The 16,607-nt window shown below is 41.2% G+C and overlaps 1 protein-coding gene across 2 annotated transcripts in view; it reads left to right on the top strand.

The window, feature by feature from the left end:
• pomt1 (protein-O-mannosyltransferase 1) overlaps window positions 1-16,607 on the top strand; it is a 41,162-nt gene that overhangs the window by 14,682 nt on the left and 9,873 nt on the right. For both annotated transcript variants that reach the window (XM_072565934.1, XM_072565935.1), the window contains 10 exons: window positions 751-862; window positions 960-1,025; window positions 3,577-3,670; window positions 6,350-6,505; window positions 8,232-8,362; window positions 10,323-10,418; window positions 10,790-10,882; window positions 12,067-12,163; window positions 13,557-13,649; window positions 15,618-15,738. In XM_072565934.1, the coding sequence (XP_072422035.1) occupies window positions 751-862; window positions 960-1,025; window positions 3,577-3,670; window positions 6,350-6,505; window positions 8,232-8,362; window positions 10,323-10,418; window positions 10,790-10,882; window positions 12,067-12,163; window positions 13,557-13,649; window positions 15,618-15,738 (1,059 nt within the window). The remainder of the gene's footprint in view (window positions 1-750; window positions 863-959; window positions 1,026-3,576; window positions 3,671-6,349; window positions 6,506-8,231; window positions 8,363-10,322; window positions 10,419-10,789; window positions 10,883-12,066; window positions 12,164-13,556; window positions 13,650-15,617; window positions 15,739-16,607) is intronic.

The following is a 16,607-nucleotide window of genomic DNA, read 5'->3' as shown; positions in this document are numbered from 1 at the left end:
AACCTCAAGGGGTAAGAGTCCATAGAAGTCAGCCCCAAGGCCCAATCTCTTTGTTGATCCTGGGAATGAAAACGTAGCAAAAGCTGCCCAAAGGAATCCTGAGCCCAAAGCAGCAATTAGAAAAATGATTTGTAAAGAATTTTCTGGCAGTTAAGTTGTGACACAGCTTTGTTTTTAAACCAAGCGTAGCTACTTGTTTGCTTTGTAATTTAGAGGCTGATACAGGTGTATCATGTCCTTAGCTCTCAAGTGTAGTCTGGGCAGTCCTATTTAAATTGCATGCAAAATGGTTAGTGACATCACATATAGTTCTAATTGAACATAAAGATAGCATTCCTGACTTAATTCTGATTCCTATTTTCCTTCATTAACTCATGTCACTTTTACCTTAAAATCTTTACCACTATCTGGACCATTGCAATTATAAATGTTGATCTTTTAATCCCCATTTTTATCTATAGTGTCAACTCTTTAATCTACCCTAAGGAGCTAGTCTTCCAGAGGCACATGGCAAGACTGGAAGTGATTCTGTAGAAATTTGTTGACCTATTTAGATTAGTTTTTAAAAAATGATATTGTAAGAGTATGTATGAGTGGTGGTGCAAGTTTGAGGAGTCATATGGTTTGCTCTTCCTCTGTCTTGTGTTCTGTATCTGCTTATATAAACATTGATGTCAGCTCTAAGCATTTACAAAATATTTCTAATTCGTTCGGTGCTGTGGTTACGCTTTGTTCTTTTCTTTAAAACAGAAAACTCCTTAATAACCCAATCAAGGTTTATGCTCCTGGAATCCATTCTCATTTTCTTTGTCCTGTTGGCAGTTTTATCTTATCTGAAATTCTACAATATGCAGAAAGGCAGGTACGCTGAAGCATTCAAGCATCTTCCTGTTGTGAATATTGGAAGGGATACAGTGAAAAGTTAATACTTCATTCATATCAATTATGTTTTATTTCAGTTCATTCTCATTGAGGTGGTGGTTTTGGCTTTTCCTAACTGGAACTGCTTGCGCACTGGCGATTGGGTGAGTTTCTTAACACAGTTTTCAAACTAGGAACTGCAGCTCATCAGCTGGGGCAGCACTGTGATAGGCTGAACAAGAGAAGGTGAAGGTTGAATTAATATTGTTGAAGCTAATCTCTCTGAAGAGGTAAAATTATTTCAATGCTTCAACTTGTATTTGGGTCATCTGTAGAACTTTATATTTTAATGACGTTGAGAATCAGGCGAGGAAGTAGGGGTAGGAATTTAGGCTCTCCCTTTGTGAATCTGTGGCATTGCTGAGCTAAGAGAACCAGGAATGTGGTAAAATTAGTACCACTGTCTGGTGAGCAGTAGTTCTTAGCCTTGATCACATTACGGGTCCTCCAGTTGGGCTCTGTACATCAAGATAAACAAGTGAAAAGACGGTTCAGCCAGGATTTCCACTAATGAGCATTTTCTGTTCATCCTTATTATAAAGTCATGTGTTTTTCGTTGAATACTAAAACTTGCAGCTCAGAAGGAAGGTATTTGACCTCTCATTTCTGGCCTTTTTGCAAGAGCTGGTGGTGCTTGTTTTCAGACTCCTACTTTGTGTCTTTTACTCTCTAAGTTTCTCATCACTCAAGTATTTATCCAACTCCCTTTTAAACTTATCACTGGATTCAGCTTCCATTAAGTCCATTGCTATATTGTTCCCGATCCTGATAACTCTGAACAAATTTTTCTTAGTTTTACCTCTAAATCTTTATCCAGTGACTTTAAATTTATAACCTTGGATTATTGATCCATTCTCCAGAGGAAATAGGTTTTTACTGTCTAACCTGTCAAAACCTCTCACTGTCTTTAAAAACCTCTATTAGCTCACTTCTTAAATCTCCTGTGTTCCAATGGAAATATCCTAGTTTGTCTGGTACCACGTACATAAGCATCCACTCCCTCCACCACCAATGCTTCAGGAGCAGCAGTGTGCACTATCTACAAGATGTGTTGCAGATATTCACCAAAGATCCGAGACAGCACCTCCCAAATCTACAGGCGCTACCATGTAGAAGAAGGGCAGCAGAGACACGGGAACACCACCCTCAAAACAACAAACTATTGTGACCTGAAAGCACATTGTCATAAAGATGTGCAGCATGGAAACAGGCCCTTCGGTCCAACTCATCCATGCTGACCAGATACCCTAAATTAATCTCGTCCCATTTGGCCCATATTTCTCTAATATTCCTGCCTTTTAAATGTTGTAATTGTTCCAACCTCCACCACACTTCTGTCAGCTCATTGCATGCACACATCACCCTCTGTGTTAAAAAGTTGCCCCTTAGGTCTTTCCCTCCTCACATCAAACCTGTGCCCTCTTGTTTTGGACTCCTGTATCCTAAAGAAAAGATCTTAGCTATTCAGCCTATCCATACCCCTCATAATTTTACAACCTTCTATAAAGTCACCCCTCAGCCTCTGATGCTCCAGGGGAAACAGCCCCAGTCTGGTCAGCCTCTCCCTATAGCTCAAATCCTCCAATCCTGGTAACATCCTTGTAAATCTTTTCTGAACCCTTTCAAGTTTCACAACATCCTTCCTCTGGAAGGGAGAGCAGAGGTTGCCAGGGTTGGAGGATTTGAGCTCTAGAGAGAGGTTGAATAGGCTAGGGCTGTTTTCCCTGGAGCGTCGGAGGCTGAGGGGCGACATTATAGAGGCTTATAAAATCATGAGGGACATGGATAGGATGATAAATAGACAAAGTCTTTTCCCTGGGGTGGGGGAGTCCAGAACTAGAAGGCATAGGTTTAGGGTGAGAGGGGAAAGATATAAAAGAGACCTAAGGGGCAACTATTTCACGCAGAGGGTGGTACGTGTATGGAATGAACTGTCAGAGGAAGTTGTGGAGACTGGTACATTTGCAACATTTTAAAAGGCATCTGGATGGGTATATGAATAGGAAGGGTTTGAAGGGATATGGGCCGGGTGCTGGCTGGTAGAATTAGATTGGGTTGGGATATCTGGTTGGTATGGACGAATTGGACCGAAGGGTCTGTTTCTAAGTGCACGCAGTATCACCATTCTTCAGTGTCATTGCATCAAATTTCTGGAATTCCCTCCATAACAATATTGTACATCTACCTGCAGTGCATGGACTATGGGTGGTTCAAGAAGGCAACTCACCATCACCACCACCTTCAAAGGCAATTAGGGATAAGTAATAAATTTCAACCCAGCCAGTGAAGCCCATGTCCCGTGAGTAAAAACTCCTTCCACCTGTCCTGTTCAGATGTTTTATACCCCTGCCTAAGCAGCTCATTTTCATATCAGCTGCCTAATTGAATTACTGATTCTTTGTAGGAGCTTGATGACATTTTCTGTATCTACCGCTGCTTTTATTTCTGCCTCAGTCCTAATTCTTCAGAAAGGTTAACAAGAGGTCACCTGTCCTGGATCATGAGCACTGCCACATCTTCTATCCTGTGTAGTGATTTATTCACATTTATCACTTAGTGTGACCAATTAGATTGTCTGTTATTAGCTTGATTAAGAGTAAACTTTGACTTTCTGAACACTGGTTTCGATTGTTGACTTTGACTTTGTGTTGACAGTGTCAAATATATGGGCTTGTTCACTTATCTGCTTCTGTTGGCTATTGCTGGAGTACATACCTGGCAGATAATTGGCGATACATCGTTATCCAATGTAAGTATCAATGTTGTTGACTTTACCTCTTCACGCAGAAAGTTTTTTAGTTTTGAATTGTTTGATGAATTTGAGGCCGGAACACACATCTTTACTAGCAGATGTCTTGTGGCACTGCTCCAGTAAGTCAGAGGGTAAGGACAAGAGTAATGTGCCATATGATACTCAAAGATAATATTTGTATTTTGTAAATGATTTTATATAAATGATTTGGATGTGAGCATAAGAGGTACAGTTAGTAAGTTTGCAGATGACACCAAAATTGGAGGTGTAGTGGACAGTGAAGAGGGTTACCTCAGATTATAATGGGATCTTGATCAGATGGGCCAATAGGTCGAGAAGTGGCAGATGGAGTTTAATTCAGATAAATGCGAGGTGCTGCATTTTGGGAAAGTAAATCTTAGCAGGACTTATACACTTAATGGTAAGGTCCAAGGGAATGTTGCTGAACAGTGACCTTGGAATGCAGGTTCATAGCTCCTTGAAAGTGGTGTCGCAGGTAGATAGGATAGTGAAGGTGGTGTTTGGTATGCTTTCCTTTATTGGTCAGAGTATTGAGTACAGGAGTTGGGAGATCATGTTGCGGCTGTACAGGACATTGGATAGCCCACTGTTGGAATATTGCGTGCAATTCTAGTCTCCTTCCTATCAGAAAGATACTGTGAAACTTGAAAGGGTTCAGAAAAGATTTACAAGGATGTTGCCAGGGTTGGAGGATTTGAGCTAATGAGAGAGGTTGAATAGGCTGGGCTGTTTTCCCTGGAGTGTCGGAGGCTGAGGGGTGACCTTATAGAGGTTTATAAAATCATGAGGGGCATAGATAGGATAAATAGACAAAGTCTCTTCTCTGGGTGGGGGAGTCCAGAACTAGAGAGCATAGGTTTAGGGTGAGAGGGGGAGGATTTTTCATGTAGACGGTGGTACGTGTATGGAATGAGCTGCCAAAGGAAGTGGTGGAGGCTGGTACAATTATATCACTTAAAGGGCATCTGGATGGGTATATGAATAGGAAGGGTTTCGAGGGATATGAGCCGGGTGCTGGCAGGTGGGACTAGATTGAGTTGGGATATCTGGTTCGGCATGGATAAGTGGACTGAAGGGTCCGTTTTACATGCTGTACATTTCTATGACTCTAAAAAGGTAATGTTCCACTGAGGCCACAGAGTCTGATTACTGTCAATAGGCACATTCCTGATGGGGATTAAAAGGTTGAAAGGAAATAAATGTTACAACTCCTTCCATAATTTCAGGAAACCCCAAAGTGCTTAACAGTCAATAAAATGCATCTCTTCTGCATAGTCACTACTCAAATATGGAGAACTTGGCAACCCGTTTGCACACAGTAAGGTACCACAAACAGCTGTGTGAGCAGGTTAGTACTGTTTGGGTACTGGTCTGTGACAAGATGTTTGTTTCTCTGCAAATGGGCACCTGGTTGCAAATTGGTTCCTCCCGTAGTTGGAAACACCATAACAAGTAATATAAGTAATGGTTGTTCTATGACCCTATGACAGATTTGCCACTAATTTACCCTAACAGCAGATCTTGCTTGCAGAGCGACTGGACAGCAGTTGTAATGTTTGGCTGCTGACAGGGGTCGTTACTTAAAATCAGTGCATACATACACCCCAAAGATGAGTAATCTAAATGACAAATTCAGCAATTCTCTAAACTCATCTACAGGATGTGAGCTTTATTGTCAAGACCAGCTTTTATTGTCCATCCCTAGGTAACTGGGTGTCTTGTTCAGTCTGCAGTTATGAGTCAACCACTTTGCTGTATGTTTAGAGTCAAACTGGCCCTGGAGAAGATCAGATTTACCCAAACAACATTAGTAAACTGATGGGTTTTTACAACCATCTGTTTCATGGACTCAATTTCTGATGCAAAGCTTTTTATTCCAGATTTTTATTTTATTAACTCAATTTAAACTCCTGATTCCTGATTATTTCAATCAGGCCTCTGGATTTCTCAGCCTATAATAGAAATGTCTTGCTACCTCAGAATTGTCACTGCATCCATATTAGATGGCTGTTGTAACTGCTTGGAAATCTTCACCCCTAAATGATAAAAGTCTACTTAAGATACTGATTACAACTGTAGTCTTGTACAATCGTATGTTTGAAGAGTCTCTCGATTTCTGAAGAAGAAATCCTCACAGTTCTTACAAAGCTTTACATGTTTAAATAAGTTTATTGTTTTCAGACTCATTTAACTAAAGTGTAGTAATGAAGAGCTGAAGGACTCAACATTTCTGCAATCTCATATTACCACTGTGACAGCCCACTCTCAGGGACTGCATTGAATGACAGGATTCAAATGTGTTTTCAGGTTCTAGAGCATTCTAACCAATACCCACTGTTCCCATGAAAGCAGCCATGGAATGTTGTTCATTTTCATGAATCATCTGTTGGATTTTTAACCAGCCAAAAGTGTTCTACGTCCTTGGTTACATCTTTTTACTATGTGTTGTCTGTTTATTGGCTGAATTAGGAGTAAGCAATTAAAGCAAGGCTTTGAACATAAAAATTGAACTACATGTTCTCTGTCTTTGGATTCAAGAAAGCTAGCTAGCTGATTGTATTATTTGTCATTTGACTTCAACAATTGCTTTAACCTTTGGGGCACGGATAGTCATCAGATTTAAAGCTTTGTGGTTTCCCCTCAATCTACTTGCAGGTCACGGTGCTTTGCCACGCACTGGCGAGGATCTGTGCGCTTTTAGTCCTACCAGTAATCCTGTATCTGGGATTCTTCTACATCCACCTAACTTTGTTATACCGCTCTGGACCACATGATCAAATCATGACAAGTACATTCCAAGCCAGTCTGGAGGTAAGAACATATGCTGAGCCATAGAATCAGAGCATCAGTTGACACTTCATTTGAACTTTTAGCAAGGGAACAGAAAGAGAATAAAAGTGTTCATTAGTATGTACAAACAGTGGAAAGTGAGATGAGTAGATGCACAAGCATCGAATGGCAGAGCAGACTAAATGGGCTGAACGAACTTCTATGCTTATGAACATATGAGTTAGGAGTAGAAGTAAGCCACTCTGTTCCTTGAACTTGCTCCTCTCTTCAATAAAATCACGACTGATTTGATTGCTCCGCATTGCCACCTATTCCCCCCCCCCCTTAGTGCTCCCTTTAATTTTTGTTGCACCTACATGGACTTCTGAATAGTCTGAGCAGTTACATCTCAACCAGAATGGAAGTGTACAGTGAAGGATGATAAAAGTGAATGCAGGGCTTCATAACTACTGAGCGGCCATGCATGCACTTTAGAAAGAACTGCCTCCAACAACCACTACCCCTTCTAAACTTTTTTTGATTAGGTTAGATTGCCTTCAGTGTGGAAACAGGCCATTTGGCCCAACAAATCCACATTGACCCTCTAAAGAGCAACCCACCCAGATCCATTCCTGTACCTTATATATACCTATGACTAATACACCTCACACTATGGGCAATTTGGCATGGCCAATTCACCTAACCTGCACATCTTTGGATCTTGGTAGAGTTTGAAATTCACGGGGAAAAAAGCATTGATCAGATTGCTTGAAGAATTTTTCCAGAGTTTATGTGTAATCTTTACATTCCCAGTTCATTTTGACTTCAGGGCACACACTCATCTTATCAGGTCTGTTTAAGCACTGAGCAACACCAAAGATTAATCAGCTGCAAAGCTAAAAGGGAGGTTAAACTCAAATATTTCTTAGAATTTCTTTTGACTTTTGCAACTCTGAAAGAGTTCCAGGTTATAATTGCAGCATTGTATTTTATGCTTTCTTTTCTTATCCAAGGCATAAGAGATAAGAGAACTGTACAAAATGCTTGCTATGTTGCAGAGTTTTGTGTACAACTCTGGTCACCACATTATAGCAAGAATGTAAGTACAGTGAAGGGAGGACAGAGGAGATTCATGAGGATCTTGCAGGAATGGAGCATGTTAGTTGTGAGGGAAGGTCAGAGAGGCTGGGCTTGTTTTTTCCTTTGGTCAGAGGAGGCTGAGGGAAGATTTAATTGAGATTTCCAAAATTATGAGAGATCTGAATGAAGTGCAGAGGAAAGACTATCTCTTTCCCCCACCCCCAACAAAAAAAAAGGCAGCAGGTCTCAACAGTCAAATGGAGTCTTACTTCAAATAATTGTGAAAAAGCAGTTGAGAGAGCTTTTTCACCCCGAGGATCGTGGGATCTGGAGGTTGTTGCCTGAAAGGTCAATGCAGCGACCTTTAACACATTTACATGAAATGCTGTAACATACTGTGAGCTAAGAGCTGGAGAGTGGATTAGGCTGAATAGCTCATTTCTCAGCCAGTGCAGCCACTGGGCAGAATGGCCACACCCGAGCACAGATATAGAACTATAAGCAGCTTCAGGAAAGGAGGATGCCAAGAGAGAATGTGGCCAGATTGTGGCAAGGAAGGAATACAGAAACAATTGTTCCAATTGGGCGATATTCCTTGCCGTCATGAGCATAAATATTATTCAAGTTTGTTTGATTCAAACACGATTTCCCAAGCAGATGAGAAAATTACACTTGATTTCCTTTACAGGGTGGACTCGCAAGGATCACCCAAGGTCAACCTCTTGAAATAGCCTATGGTTCCCAGATTACATTGCGGAATGTTTGGAGCAAACCTGTTCCCTGTTGGCTACATTCCCACAAGAACATGTACCCCATCAGGTAGAGATTCATGTGACATACTAACCATCTGTAAGTTTCACCCCAAGCCACACATCATCCTGACTTCAAATTATATTGGCCATTCCTGTGTATTTGCTCCCAATCAGTACTACGGCTGCTCTTAATTACCAAGGGCTGCAGCAGTTCAAGAAGGTAGTTCACCACCACCTTCACCGGTGCAGTTCGAGAGAAGGAATCAATACTGGCCAGCTACTTTCACCCCATACCCATGAACAAATGTTTTAAAAGTCACGATATGTATGGGTTCTGGGTGCACTGTGCACATCGGTTGGCTGGCGAGTTGGTCTTCTAGTCTCTAGAACGAGTTAGTGATTGTTGTACCCGATGGTTTGTGTGTCCAATTACTGTGATAGCATAGTGCTTGAACCTGCCATTGACATGCTATGAACTTTGTCAGGGGTGTTGTGCATTACATGGATAACAACAACAATTTTATTTCTGAAGAAGACTTGATATAACAAAATATTCCAAGGTGGTTTGCAAGAGTGTTATCAAAATTGAGCATATAAGAGAATTGACAAAACAAGTGGGTGGCACAGTGGTTAGCACTGCTGCCTCACAGCGCCAGAGACCCGGGTTCAGTTCCTGCCTTGGGCAGCTGTCTGTGTGGAGTTTGCACATCCTCCCAGTGTCTGTGTGGGTTTTTTCTGGGCGCTCTGGTTTCCTCCCACAGTCCAAAGACGTGCAGGTTAGGTGAATTGGCCACACTAAATTGCCCGTAGCGTTAGGTGAAGGGGTAAATGTAGGGGAATGGGTCTGGGTGATTTGCGCTTCGGAGGGTCGGTGTGGACTTGTTGGGCTGAAGGGCCTGTTTCCACGCTGTAAGTAATCTAATCTAATCTAAAAAAAAGGATAGAGAGGTTTAGTGCAGAATTTCCAGGGCTTGGAATAGAATTTAGAGTATCTTTTATGGTTAGGTTTACTCGAGGACGGGTGTAGAGGAGAACAGGGAAAGGTTTCACAATGTCACCTGTTATGGCACCATCTTAGGTACAAGGACCTTGATACAAATCTTAGATGCAAAAGGTGGAATAAAACGCAGTGCTTGAATTACTTTACAGAAAGGGTAGTCATGGCAGTCATATAACAAATTGCAACTAAACATTACATTGCAGTAATTGAGTGTAGGGTTTTCCACACATGGTCTGGCAGCTCACATCAGATCCCAGTCCAACAACCGTCCCCGCTCCAAGCCTCCAGTCTGCTCCACACCAGTTCTTAGCTGCTCCAAGGTAAGTTTTCTCCAGGACTGCTCCCCATCACTTGTCTACACTCCAGGACTGCTCCAGATCTGATTCCCCTCGACAGCCTCCGCGCTGGACCCGATTCCCCTCACCGAACCCGATTTCCCCTCTCTCCGAACCCGATTCCCCCTCGCTGGGCTCCACTTCGAATCCAATTCCCGCCCCCGCTCCAGACCCGATTCCCCGCTCTGGACCCAATTCCCCTCGCCAGGCTCCATTGAAGACTTGTGGTCTGCACAACTCTTACCATGGCCACCACGTTTACAACTAGGGAAGGTTGGAGGTGTGCAGAGATTTTGGAGGGTTACAGGGCTACAGCATTAACGAGGCAAGGCCATAAGAGATTTGAATTGAAGAATGAGAATTTTCAAACTTGGATATTGCTGGGGAGGAGCCCGTTACATCACTGGCCGCAGAGGTAATGGGTGAACAGGATTTGATGTGGTTAAGGCCCCAGACATCAACATTCTGGGTGCAAGTGAAATGAAGAGCAACAATACCTGATCAGTTCCATCATGTTTACCCTGTTCATCAGTTAATGCAGCCTTCCATACCACCTTTCCAAAGAATGTAATGTTAAACCCTCGAATGGCCAAAAAAAAGTGGACAGCGCAGACTTTAAGCATTTCTTTACGAAGGGAATGCTGCACTGTTAGGAATGCTGTTCTTCCACTGGAATTGTTTTTGTTTTGCAGGTATGAGAGTGGCAGAGGTAGTTCCCACCAGCAGCAAGTAACCTGCTATCCTTTTAAAGATGTGAACAATTGGTGGATCGTGAAGGACCCCGGCAAGTATGTGCTAACAGGTTGTTTGTTAACTTGAATTGGGGAAGGGACAACATTTAAGGAAATTTACACGCATATTTAAAATGGTGACTTCAGCTTGTGGTTCGAAGGTGGATGTTGCTGCATATTTACAGCCATAAACATTGGTTATAATCCAGAGAACTAAAAGAAAGTGGGGTAGGGGTTGCGATTGTGTGCAACAGAAGGGCAGTTTGACTTTTCTCAGGTTACAGGATTGTCCCCAGGCAGGGACCCGGTACAGTGGCCCACACTAATTGAATAATGAAGATGGATGGAGCTGGAGTTAAACCCTGAATCTCCAATTATTTTAATCTAAAATGTGTGAACTCTATAATGTGACTGTTTTCTTATTTCAGACAGGAGCTTGTGGTTAGCAACCCCCCTCGCCCAGTTCGCCATGGTGATATTGTGCAGCTTGTCCATGGGATGACAGCACGTTACCTCAACACGTATGTTTAAGACGCTTGCTGTTACCTTAGCGTTATGTTGCACTTTCCATTATCTTGCATTTGTGCATTGTGTTGATCAGGTTTGACAGTGGAATGATGGAGTTTGTCTGTACCCAAGTATGAACTCTAAACAGAAAACCTTACGTTTAATTTGAGCCTTAATTCAGAATATTTTGCTAGTCCAGTTGGAAGTGGAAATTTGAAGTAAATGCAGAAACAGTTAGAAATGCACAAACCCAAAAACATCTTTCACCTCTCTATATTATGGATGATGAACTTGCTGTGTGTCAAAGAGGTGATGGTATGCAAAGGTTAAGCTGTAATTAAATGTCTTCACTTCTCTGACCTGTAGCTGAATGGAGTTTTAAACTACAGCCATTTATTTCTGGCAACAAAAACTCAAAGACCCATTTTGTTCAAAACAAAAACTCCCTATTTCTTCCTTTTGGTGACACACGGACTACTTTGTCAGACAACTGGAACTGGTGTTGGGTCTCTGCTCTGTCGATTAACCAGTGCAACATATGTCGGGGTTGGTGGAGGTAATTGTGTCGCTAGTGGAGGCCCTTTGCCTCATCAGGGCAGTTCTAACTCTTTGGAGGGGCTTTCCAGTTAGTCCCACTGCCCTGCTCTTCGCCTCCTCACTCTGCCAGTTTTTCTCTTCCGTCCCTGATCATCTTTATTTTGTTTGTTCCCCTTCTAATTTGATGTGTGACCCCTTTGTTTGAGTTAGATGGTTGCTGCAGAATTTATGCATATAAGCTAGGCCTTGGGTACTTAAGGCTTAACCCCCCCCCCCCCCCCCCCCCTTCTTATTGAGGAATTGCATTGCTAAAATGACCTTCTTTAAGTGATATGTAAAAAAGAGTTCCCAGCTGCCTGTTTTAATTATTCATTTGGACATGCACATTTTCAGCACTGCATTTGCCTGGCTGTGTTCATTCCTAAATCCAGACACCTAACACTTCAAACTTATCTATTGTAACTGAGCTGAAATGGTGTAATTGAATCATACAATAAGGTGCTGAAAATGAATCTCATAAATATCATTTTAGAATCTACTACAGTGTGCCATGACATGTAACAGCTGAGCTTTTAAACCCCATCAATTCACATTACATTAAAATGAAAATAAAATAAGTATTTATTTTGGACTGTTACGAAGTTCATTGTGTTGACTTTAGGCATGATGTTGCAGCTCCAATGAGCCCTCACTGGCAGGAGGTATCCTGTTACATCGATTACAATATCTCGATGCCGTCACAGAACCTGTGGAAAGTGGTAAGTGCTGAGTGGATTTTGTCAAGCCTACCTCAAATATTCAATCGGCATTTTTCAAATCTTTGTGAGGGACAGCCCCTGCAGATATTGAAGAAAGTGGCCTCAGGGCTACTGCCCAAATGTTAGTGTACAGTACCACAAAATAACAGCAGTAACCTGCATTCATGCAGTGCATTTAACTCAGTAAAATGTCCTGAAGGATTATCAAGAAAAAAAAACAATGCAGTGCCACACAAGGCATTGTATCAGGTAATCAATGATTGATGAAAAGGGCAGGTTTTAAGCAATGCTGTAAGAGAGAAGGGGTCAGTCAGATCAGTTAGCTGGATGGCTGGTTTGCAATGGAGAGTGATGCCAACAGCTATGGGTTCAATTCCCGTATCCACTGAGGTTACCATTCTTAACTCTTCCCTCACCTGAGGCTTGATAACCCTCAGGTTAAACCACCACCAGTCACCCCTCTCTAATGAGCAAGGAGTCCTATGGTCTTCTGGTTTTGTGGCAACTTTAAAAGAGAAAAGGTGGCAGGCTTTAGAAAATGAATTTCAGAACTTAGGACTGAGGCAGCCATAAAAGCTTAGTCTCATTAGGGGCTTGATCAAATTCTTTCATGTCATGAAAGTAGTTAATAGGGTCAGTGGAGAGAAAATCATCTCACTTGTAGAGAAGACCCTAACTACAAAATATTCATTAATAATTCCAATTGGAAAATCAGGAGAAATTTCTTCAAGCAGAGAATGGTTAGGATGTGGAACTTGTTACTACAGGGAATGATTGACACAGATAGGATTGATGTATTTAAGGGGAAACTTAATAAATACGTGAGAGAAAAGAGGAGGAGGAAGAGGATGTGGTTATGGGCTAACAGGAGGCTCGTTAAATGTAAACATAGATTTGTTGGGCTGATTGGCCTGCTTGTGTGCTGTAAATGTGTATTTAACAAAACAGAAAAAAGGATACACAGAAAATTAGTGAGCTTCAGGATTTCATGGTATTGAATCTGAAAATCCTGGTGTTATTTGTTGCACAGACTGCCACTTTAATTCTTAGTTTTCTAATGCAAGTTATACATCTGACATGACATCAAAATTCGCCCTTCCTCCAGGTCATGCAATTAGGTTCTCATTTCCCCAAGGGCTAATACATGGTGTTGTATTTAAAGCTGGCTACTGTGATCCGGTATCATTAATTTCAGTTGCATAATTTATTTAGACTTGCTGAGATGCCAGCGTTCTCTGCATGGTGAAGCGTATAGAAGTAGAGATTAAATGCTATTGGCCATAGAGCTCCTCTTCTTTACTTGCATCACTATCACCACCACCCTGATAACCTCAAGGATAGAGTTTACTGATCTGTGTTTCCTATTGCGTTTAATTTCTTTCTTTTGCTTTAGGAAATTGTTAATCGTGACACTGAGAATGAAGTGTGGAAAACCATCTTATCAGAAGTGAAGTTTTTGCATGTGAATACATCTGCAGTATTAAAGGTGGGAGACATTGGTCTCTTAATGTTCTATGTCCCTTGTAGTTTTTAAAGTACATGTACTCTTAGCAGATTAAAATGTATTCCTGAGGTCTGCACACTGATGGAGTTTAATCCAGAGTTCCAGCCTTGCTGGTTGCAACTCATGTGTTATGTTCCCAGGAATTGAGTGTCTAGAAGGTTCTGAACAATCATAGCCCTTATACAGATGTATAAAAAAAATCTGGATCCTTTAGTCATTTGTTTGATGAGCTTGAAAAATCTGTTTGTAAATGTATACTTCCTTTGTCGTCTTGCACTGGATGTATTTTCTGACCATGTACTGTGCTTGTGCAAACAGTTAATGTTCGGACTAAATTTCTGTCCTTTCCTTTGACATTAACGTGAATATATACAATAATCTCTACACTAAATACAGTACTGCAATTGTAGTTATCACTTGACAGTCGGAATTTGTATCTCTACGGATTCCTTTTAACTTTGGAAAATGTGTCCAGTTTTTCAACCATCTGTGTCTGCTGCATTCAGTGATCCTAATGGTGTCTCCTAAACATATTTAAAGGCTTCCTACAGCTGAGTATATGGGGATTTTCAATTGGTATAGACACTGCTACTAATTCAACGGCCTTTGTTTCAAATTAACTATAATGTAAGCATTTAGTAGCAAAATCTCAATTTTCTGTTATTTGCATTGATTAATTCGAATTTTTGTTGGTAAACAAATGGTAGTTATCGGGGGTTAACTATATGTGGCTAGGTTTCTGTTAGGCAGAGATGAAATATTTTGTGTTCCTTGATTAAAAAAAAATGGTGAAAGAAGTTCAGAATTTCAGAAGAACTGATCAGACTTGGAATGTAAATATTAATGCTCTTTACAGTGAGCTGCATATCTGTGTTTATTGGTCCATAAACATTAAAGAATGAAGTTATTTCAGGTCAGTGTCACAGGGTTCAAGCAAATGATACTAATTCTCCACTGCACTTTATGTTCACTGGTTGCCGGATTAGATTGCTCCCTAGTGTTTTCAGTCATCTTTCTTATACTCTGGCAGCTCCTGAGATAGGGGCGTATTGCTCAATAATTGTGGAATTGAAGCACACAAAGAATTCTTTCTTGCTGATTCAGTCTGGGAGGAATGACATCCCTTAAGGTATTTAGGGTTATGTAAACCTTAAATTCCAAATTCCTAATTCCTGGATGTTACACTTTTCAATTAAATTTAGGCATTGAAATTGTTGAGATGTTCCAAGTAGAATTATTTAGTACATTACTGGCTTGAAGAGCGCTAGGTTTCACTCCCTTATAATAATGCTCATTGTTCAGATACCCTTACTTTTAATGCTGGTTCCATGGAAATCATTGTCTTCGAATCAAAATAATGCAGAAAGACCCTTCAGCTCATCTGACCCGGTGGAGCAATCGAGTCACTATGGAATTGCATAGGATAGCTGATTGATGCTGTAAGAAACTATACTGCCTTTGAGCAGCGTGGTGGGAAGTGGTTCAGTTAGCCTTTCCTTCATTCTCTCCACTCCAGATTCATTACCTTGACTGCAGCACTGGGGAGCCAGATGGATTACCATGAAGAAAACAAGAAAGTTGATCTTTCTCCAAATGGTTTACATGCCTTTACAAGCTTATAATGCCTGTATAAGCTCACTATAGCAACATTAGGTTTTGACTGAAGATCCACATATTGCAATAGGAAACCCTGTGCTTAAAGGTTTACCTTTTTAGGTTTTAAATAATGATGAAATTCTCCCTTAAAGGGATGAAGCAAGCCGACATCTCTAATATCTGTTAAAAGTCCATGTCTTCTTGAGTTAATTTGGGAAGGCACTGCCTTTATTTACCTTTCAGCTCCTCATAAATCATTATTGATATTTGTATGATTAGTGTTATTTTAAACTGTTCACTATATTTGAATTTCTCAGTCCAATGATTGTTGTTGCATTTTTTTTTCCCTCATAGCTTAGTGGTACTGCTTTGCCTGATTGGGGATATCACCAGTTGGAGATTGTTGGGGATAAAAGCTCCCAAGTTTATCACCAGAACATGGCATGGAATGTGGAGGAGCACCGTTATGGAAAAAGTAAGGCTCTTTGGTGACCACTAAAAACAGACCTGAAATTGAGGATATGCAAAGGAGGACAAATTGTCAGTGGGGTAGGGGTTTAAAATTCCCATCCTTGCTTCCTCATGCCTCTGGGGTGGAACCTTCCCTGTCTCTGCAGTCTCCTCCAGCCCACAGTCGTCTGAGACTGCTGCTGCTGTTTGTTTTTAATTCTGGCTCAGTAAACATTCCCAATTTTAATCACTGTAGCATTAATCACTACATTGCCAGCTTCCTTTAAACAGATGTTTGGCCAAGCTATTGTCTGCCTAAGTGTCTCCTTATGTGGTTCAGTTTGACCACTCTCCCGTACGACTTGTTGCAATATTGCCAGTGTGATATAACTTGCTTAGCCATGATCATGTTGAATGGTGGAGCAGGCTTGAAGGGTCAACTACTGTCCCTATTTACCATCTTTCTATATAATGACATACAAACTGTGGTTGAAATGGGTAGGATTTGGTGTTTCCATAAGTTCATTTGGAAATTAGGCACTTGGAAGCACGAGGAATTTTGACTTCTAAAAACAATTGGCTTGCCACAGTGATGCCTGGGAGGCACAATCCTCTTAAATCCTCCAGATGCCCTCACCATTTTCCAGAAGGTATGGACAGATCAATACAGCAGAAGGAAATGTATTCATGGCAAACCACTATTTTGTTTCTGCTTTCTCCCTCTCTCAGTACTACCTTTTCAAACTAATCAGAGCTGAGTTCACTAAAAGGCACTTGGATCCTATGTATAGACCAATATCCAAAATGTAGTTTTCTACAATTGCTAGTCTGTTGAAATTTAGGATGGCTTATTGGAATGCCAGATTCTGGATTAGTGGTGCTGGAAGAGCACAG

This window comes from Chiloscyllium punctatum, chromosome 49 (genome assembly GCF_047496795.1).
Source record: "Chiloscyllium punctatum isolate Juve2018m chromosome 49, sChiPun1.3, whole genome shotgun sequence".
Taxonomy (NCBI): Eukaryota; Metazoa; Chordata; class Chondrichthyes; order Orectolobiformes; family Hemiscylliidae; genus Chiloscyllium; species Chiloscyllium punctatum.
Note: the sequence above shows the minus strand (reverse complement) of the source record. Positions and strands in the feature narration are given on the sequence as shown.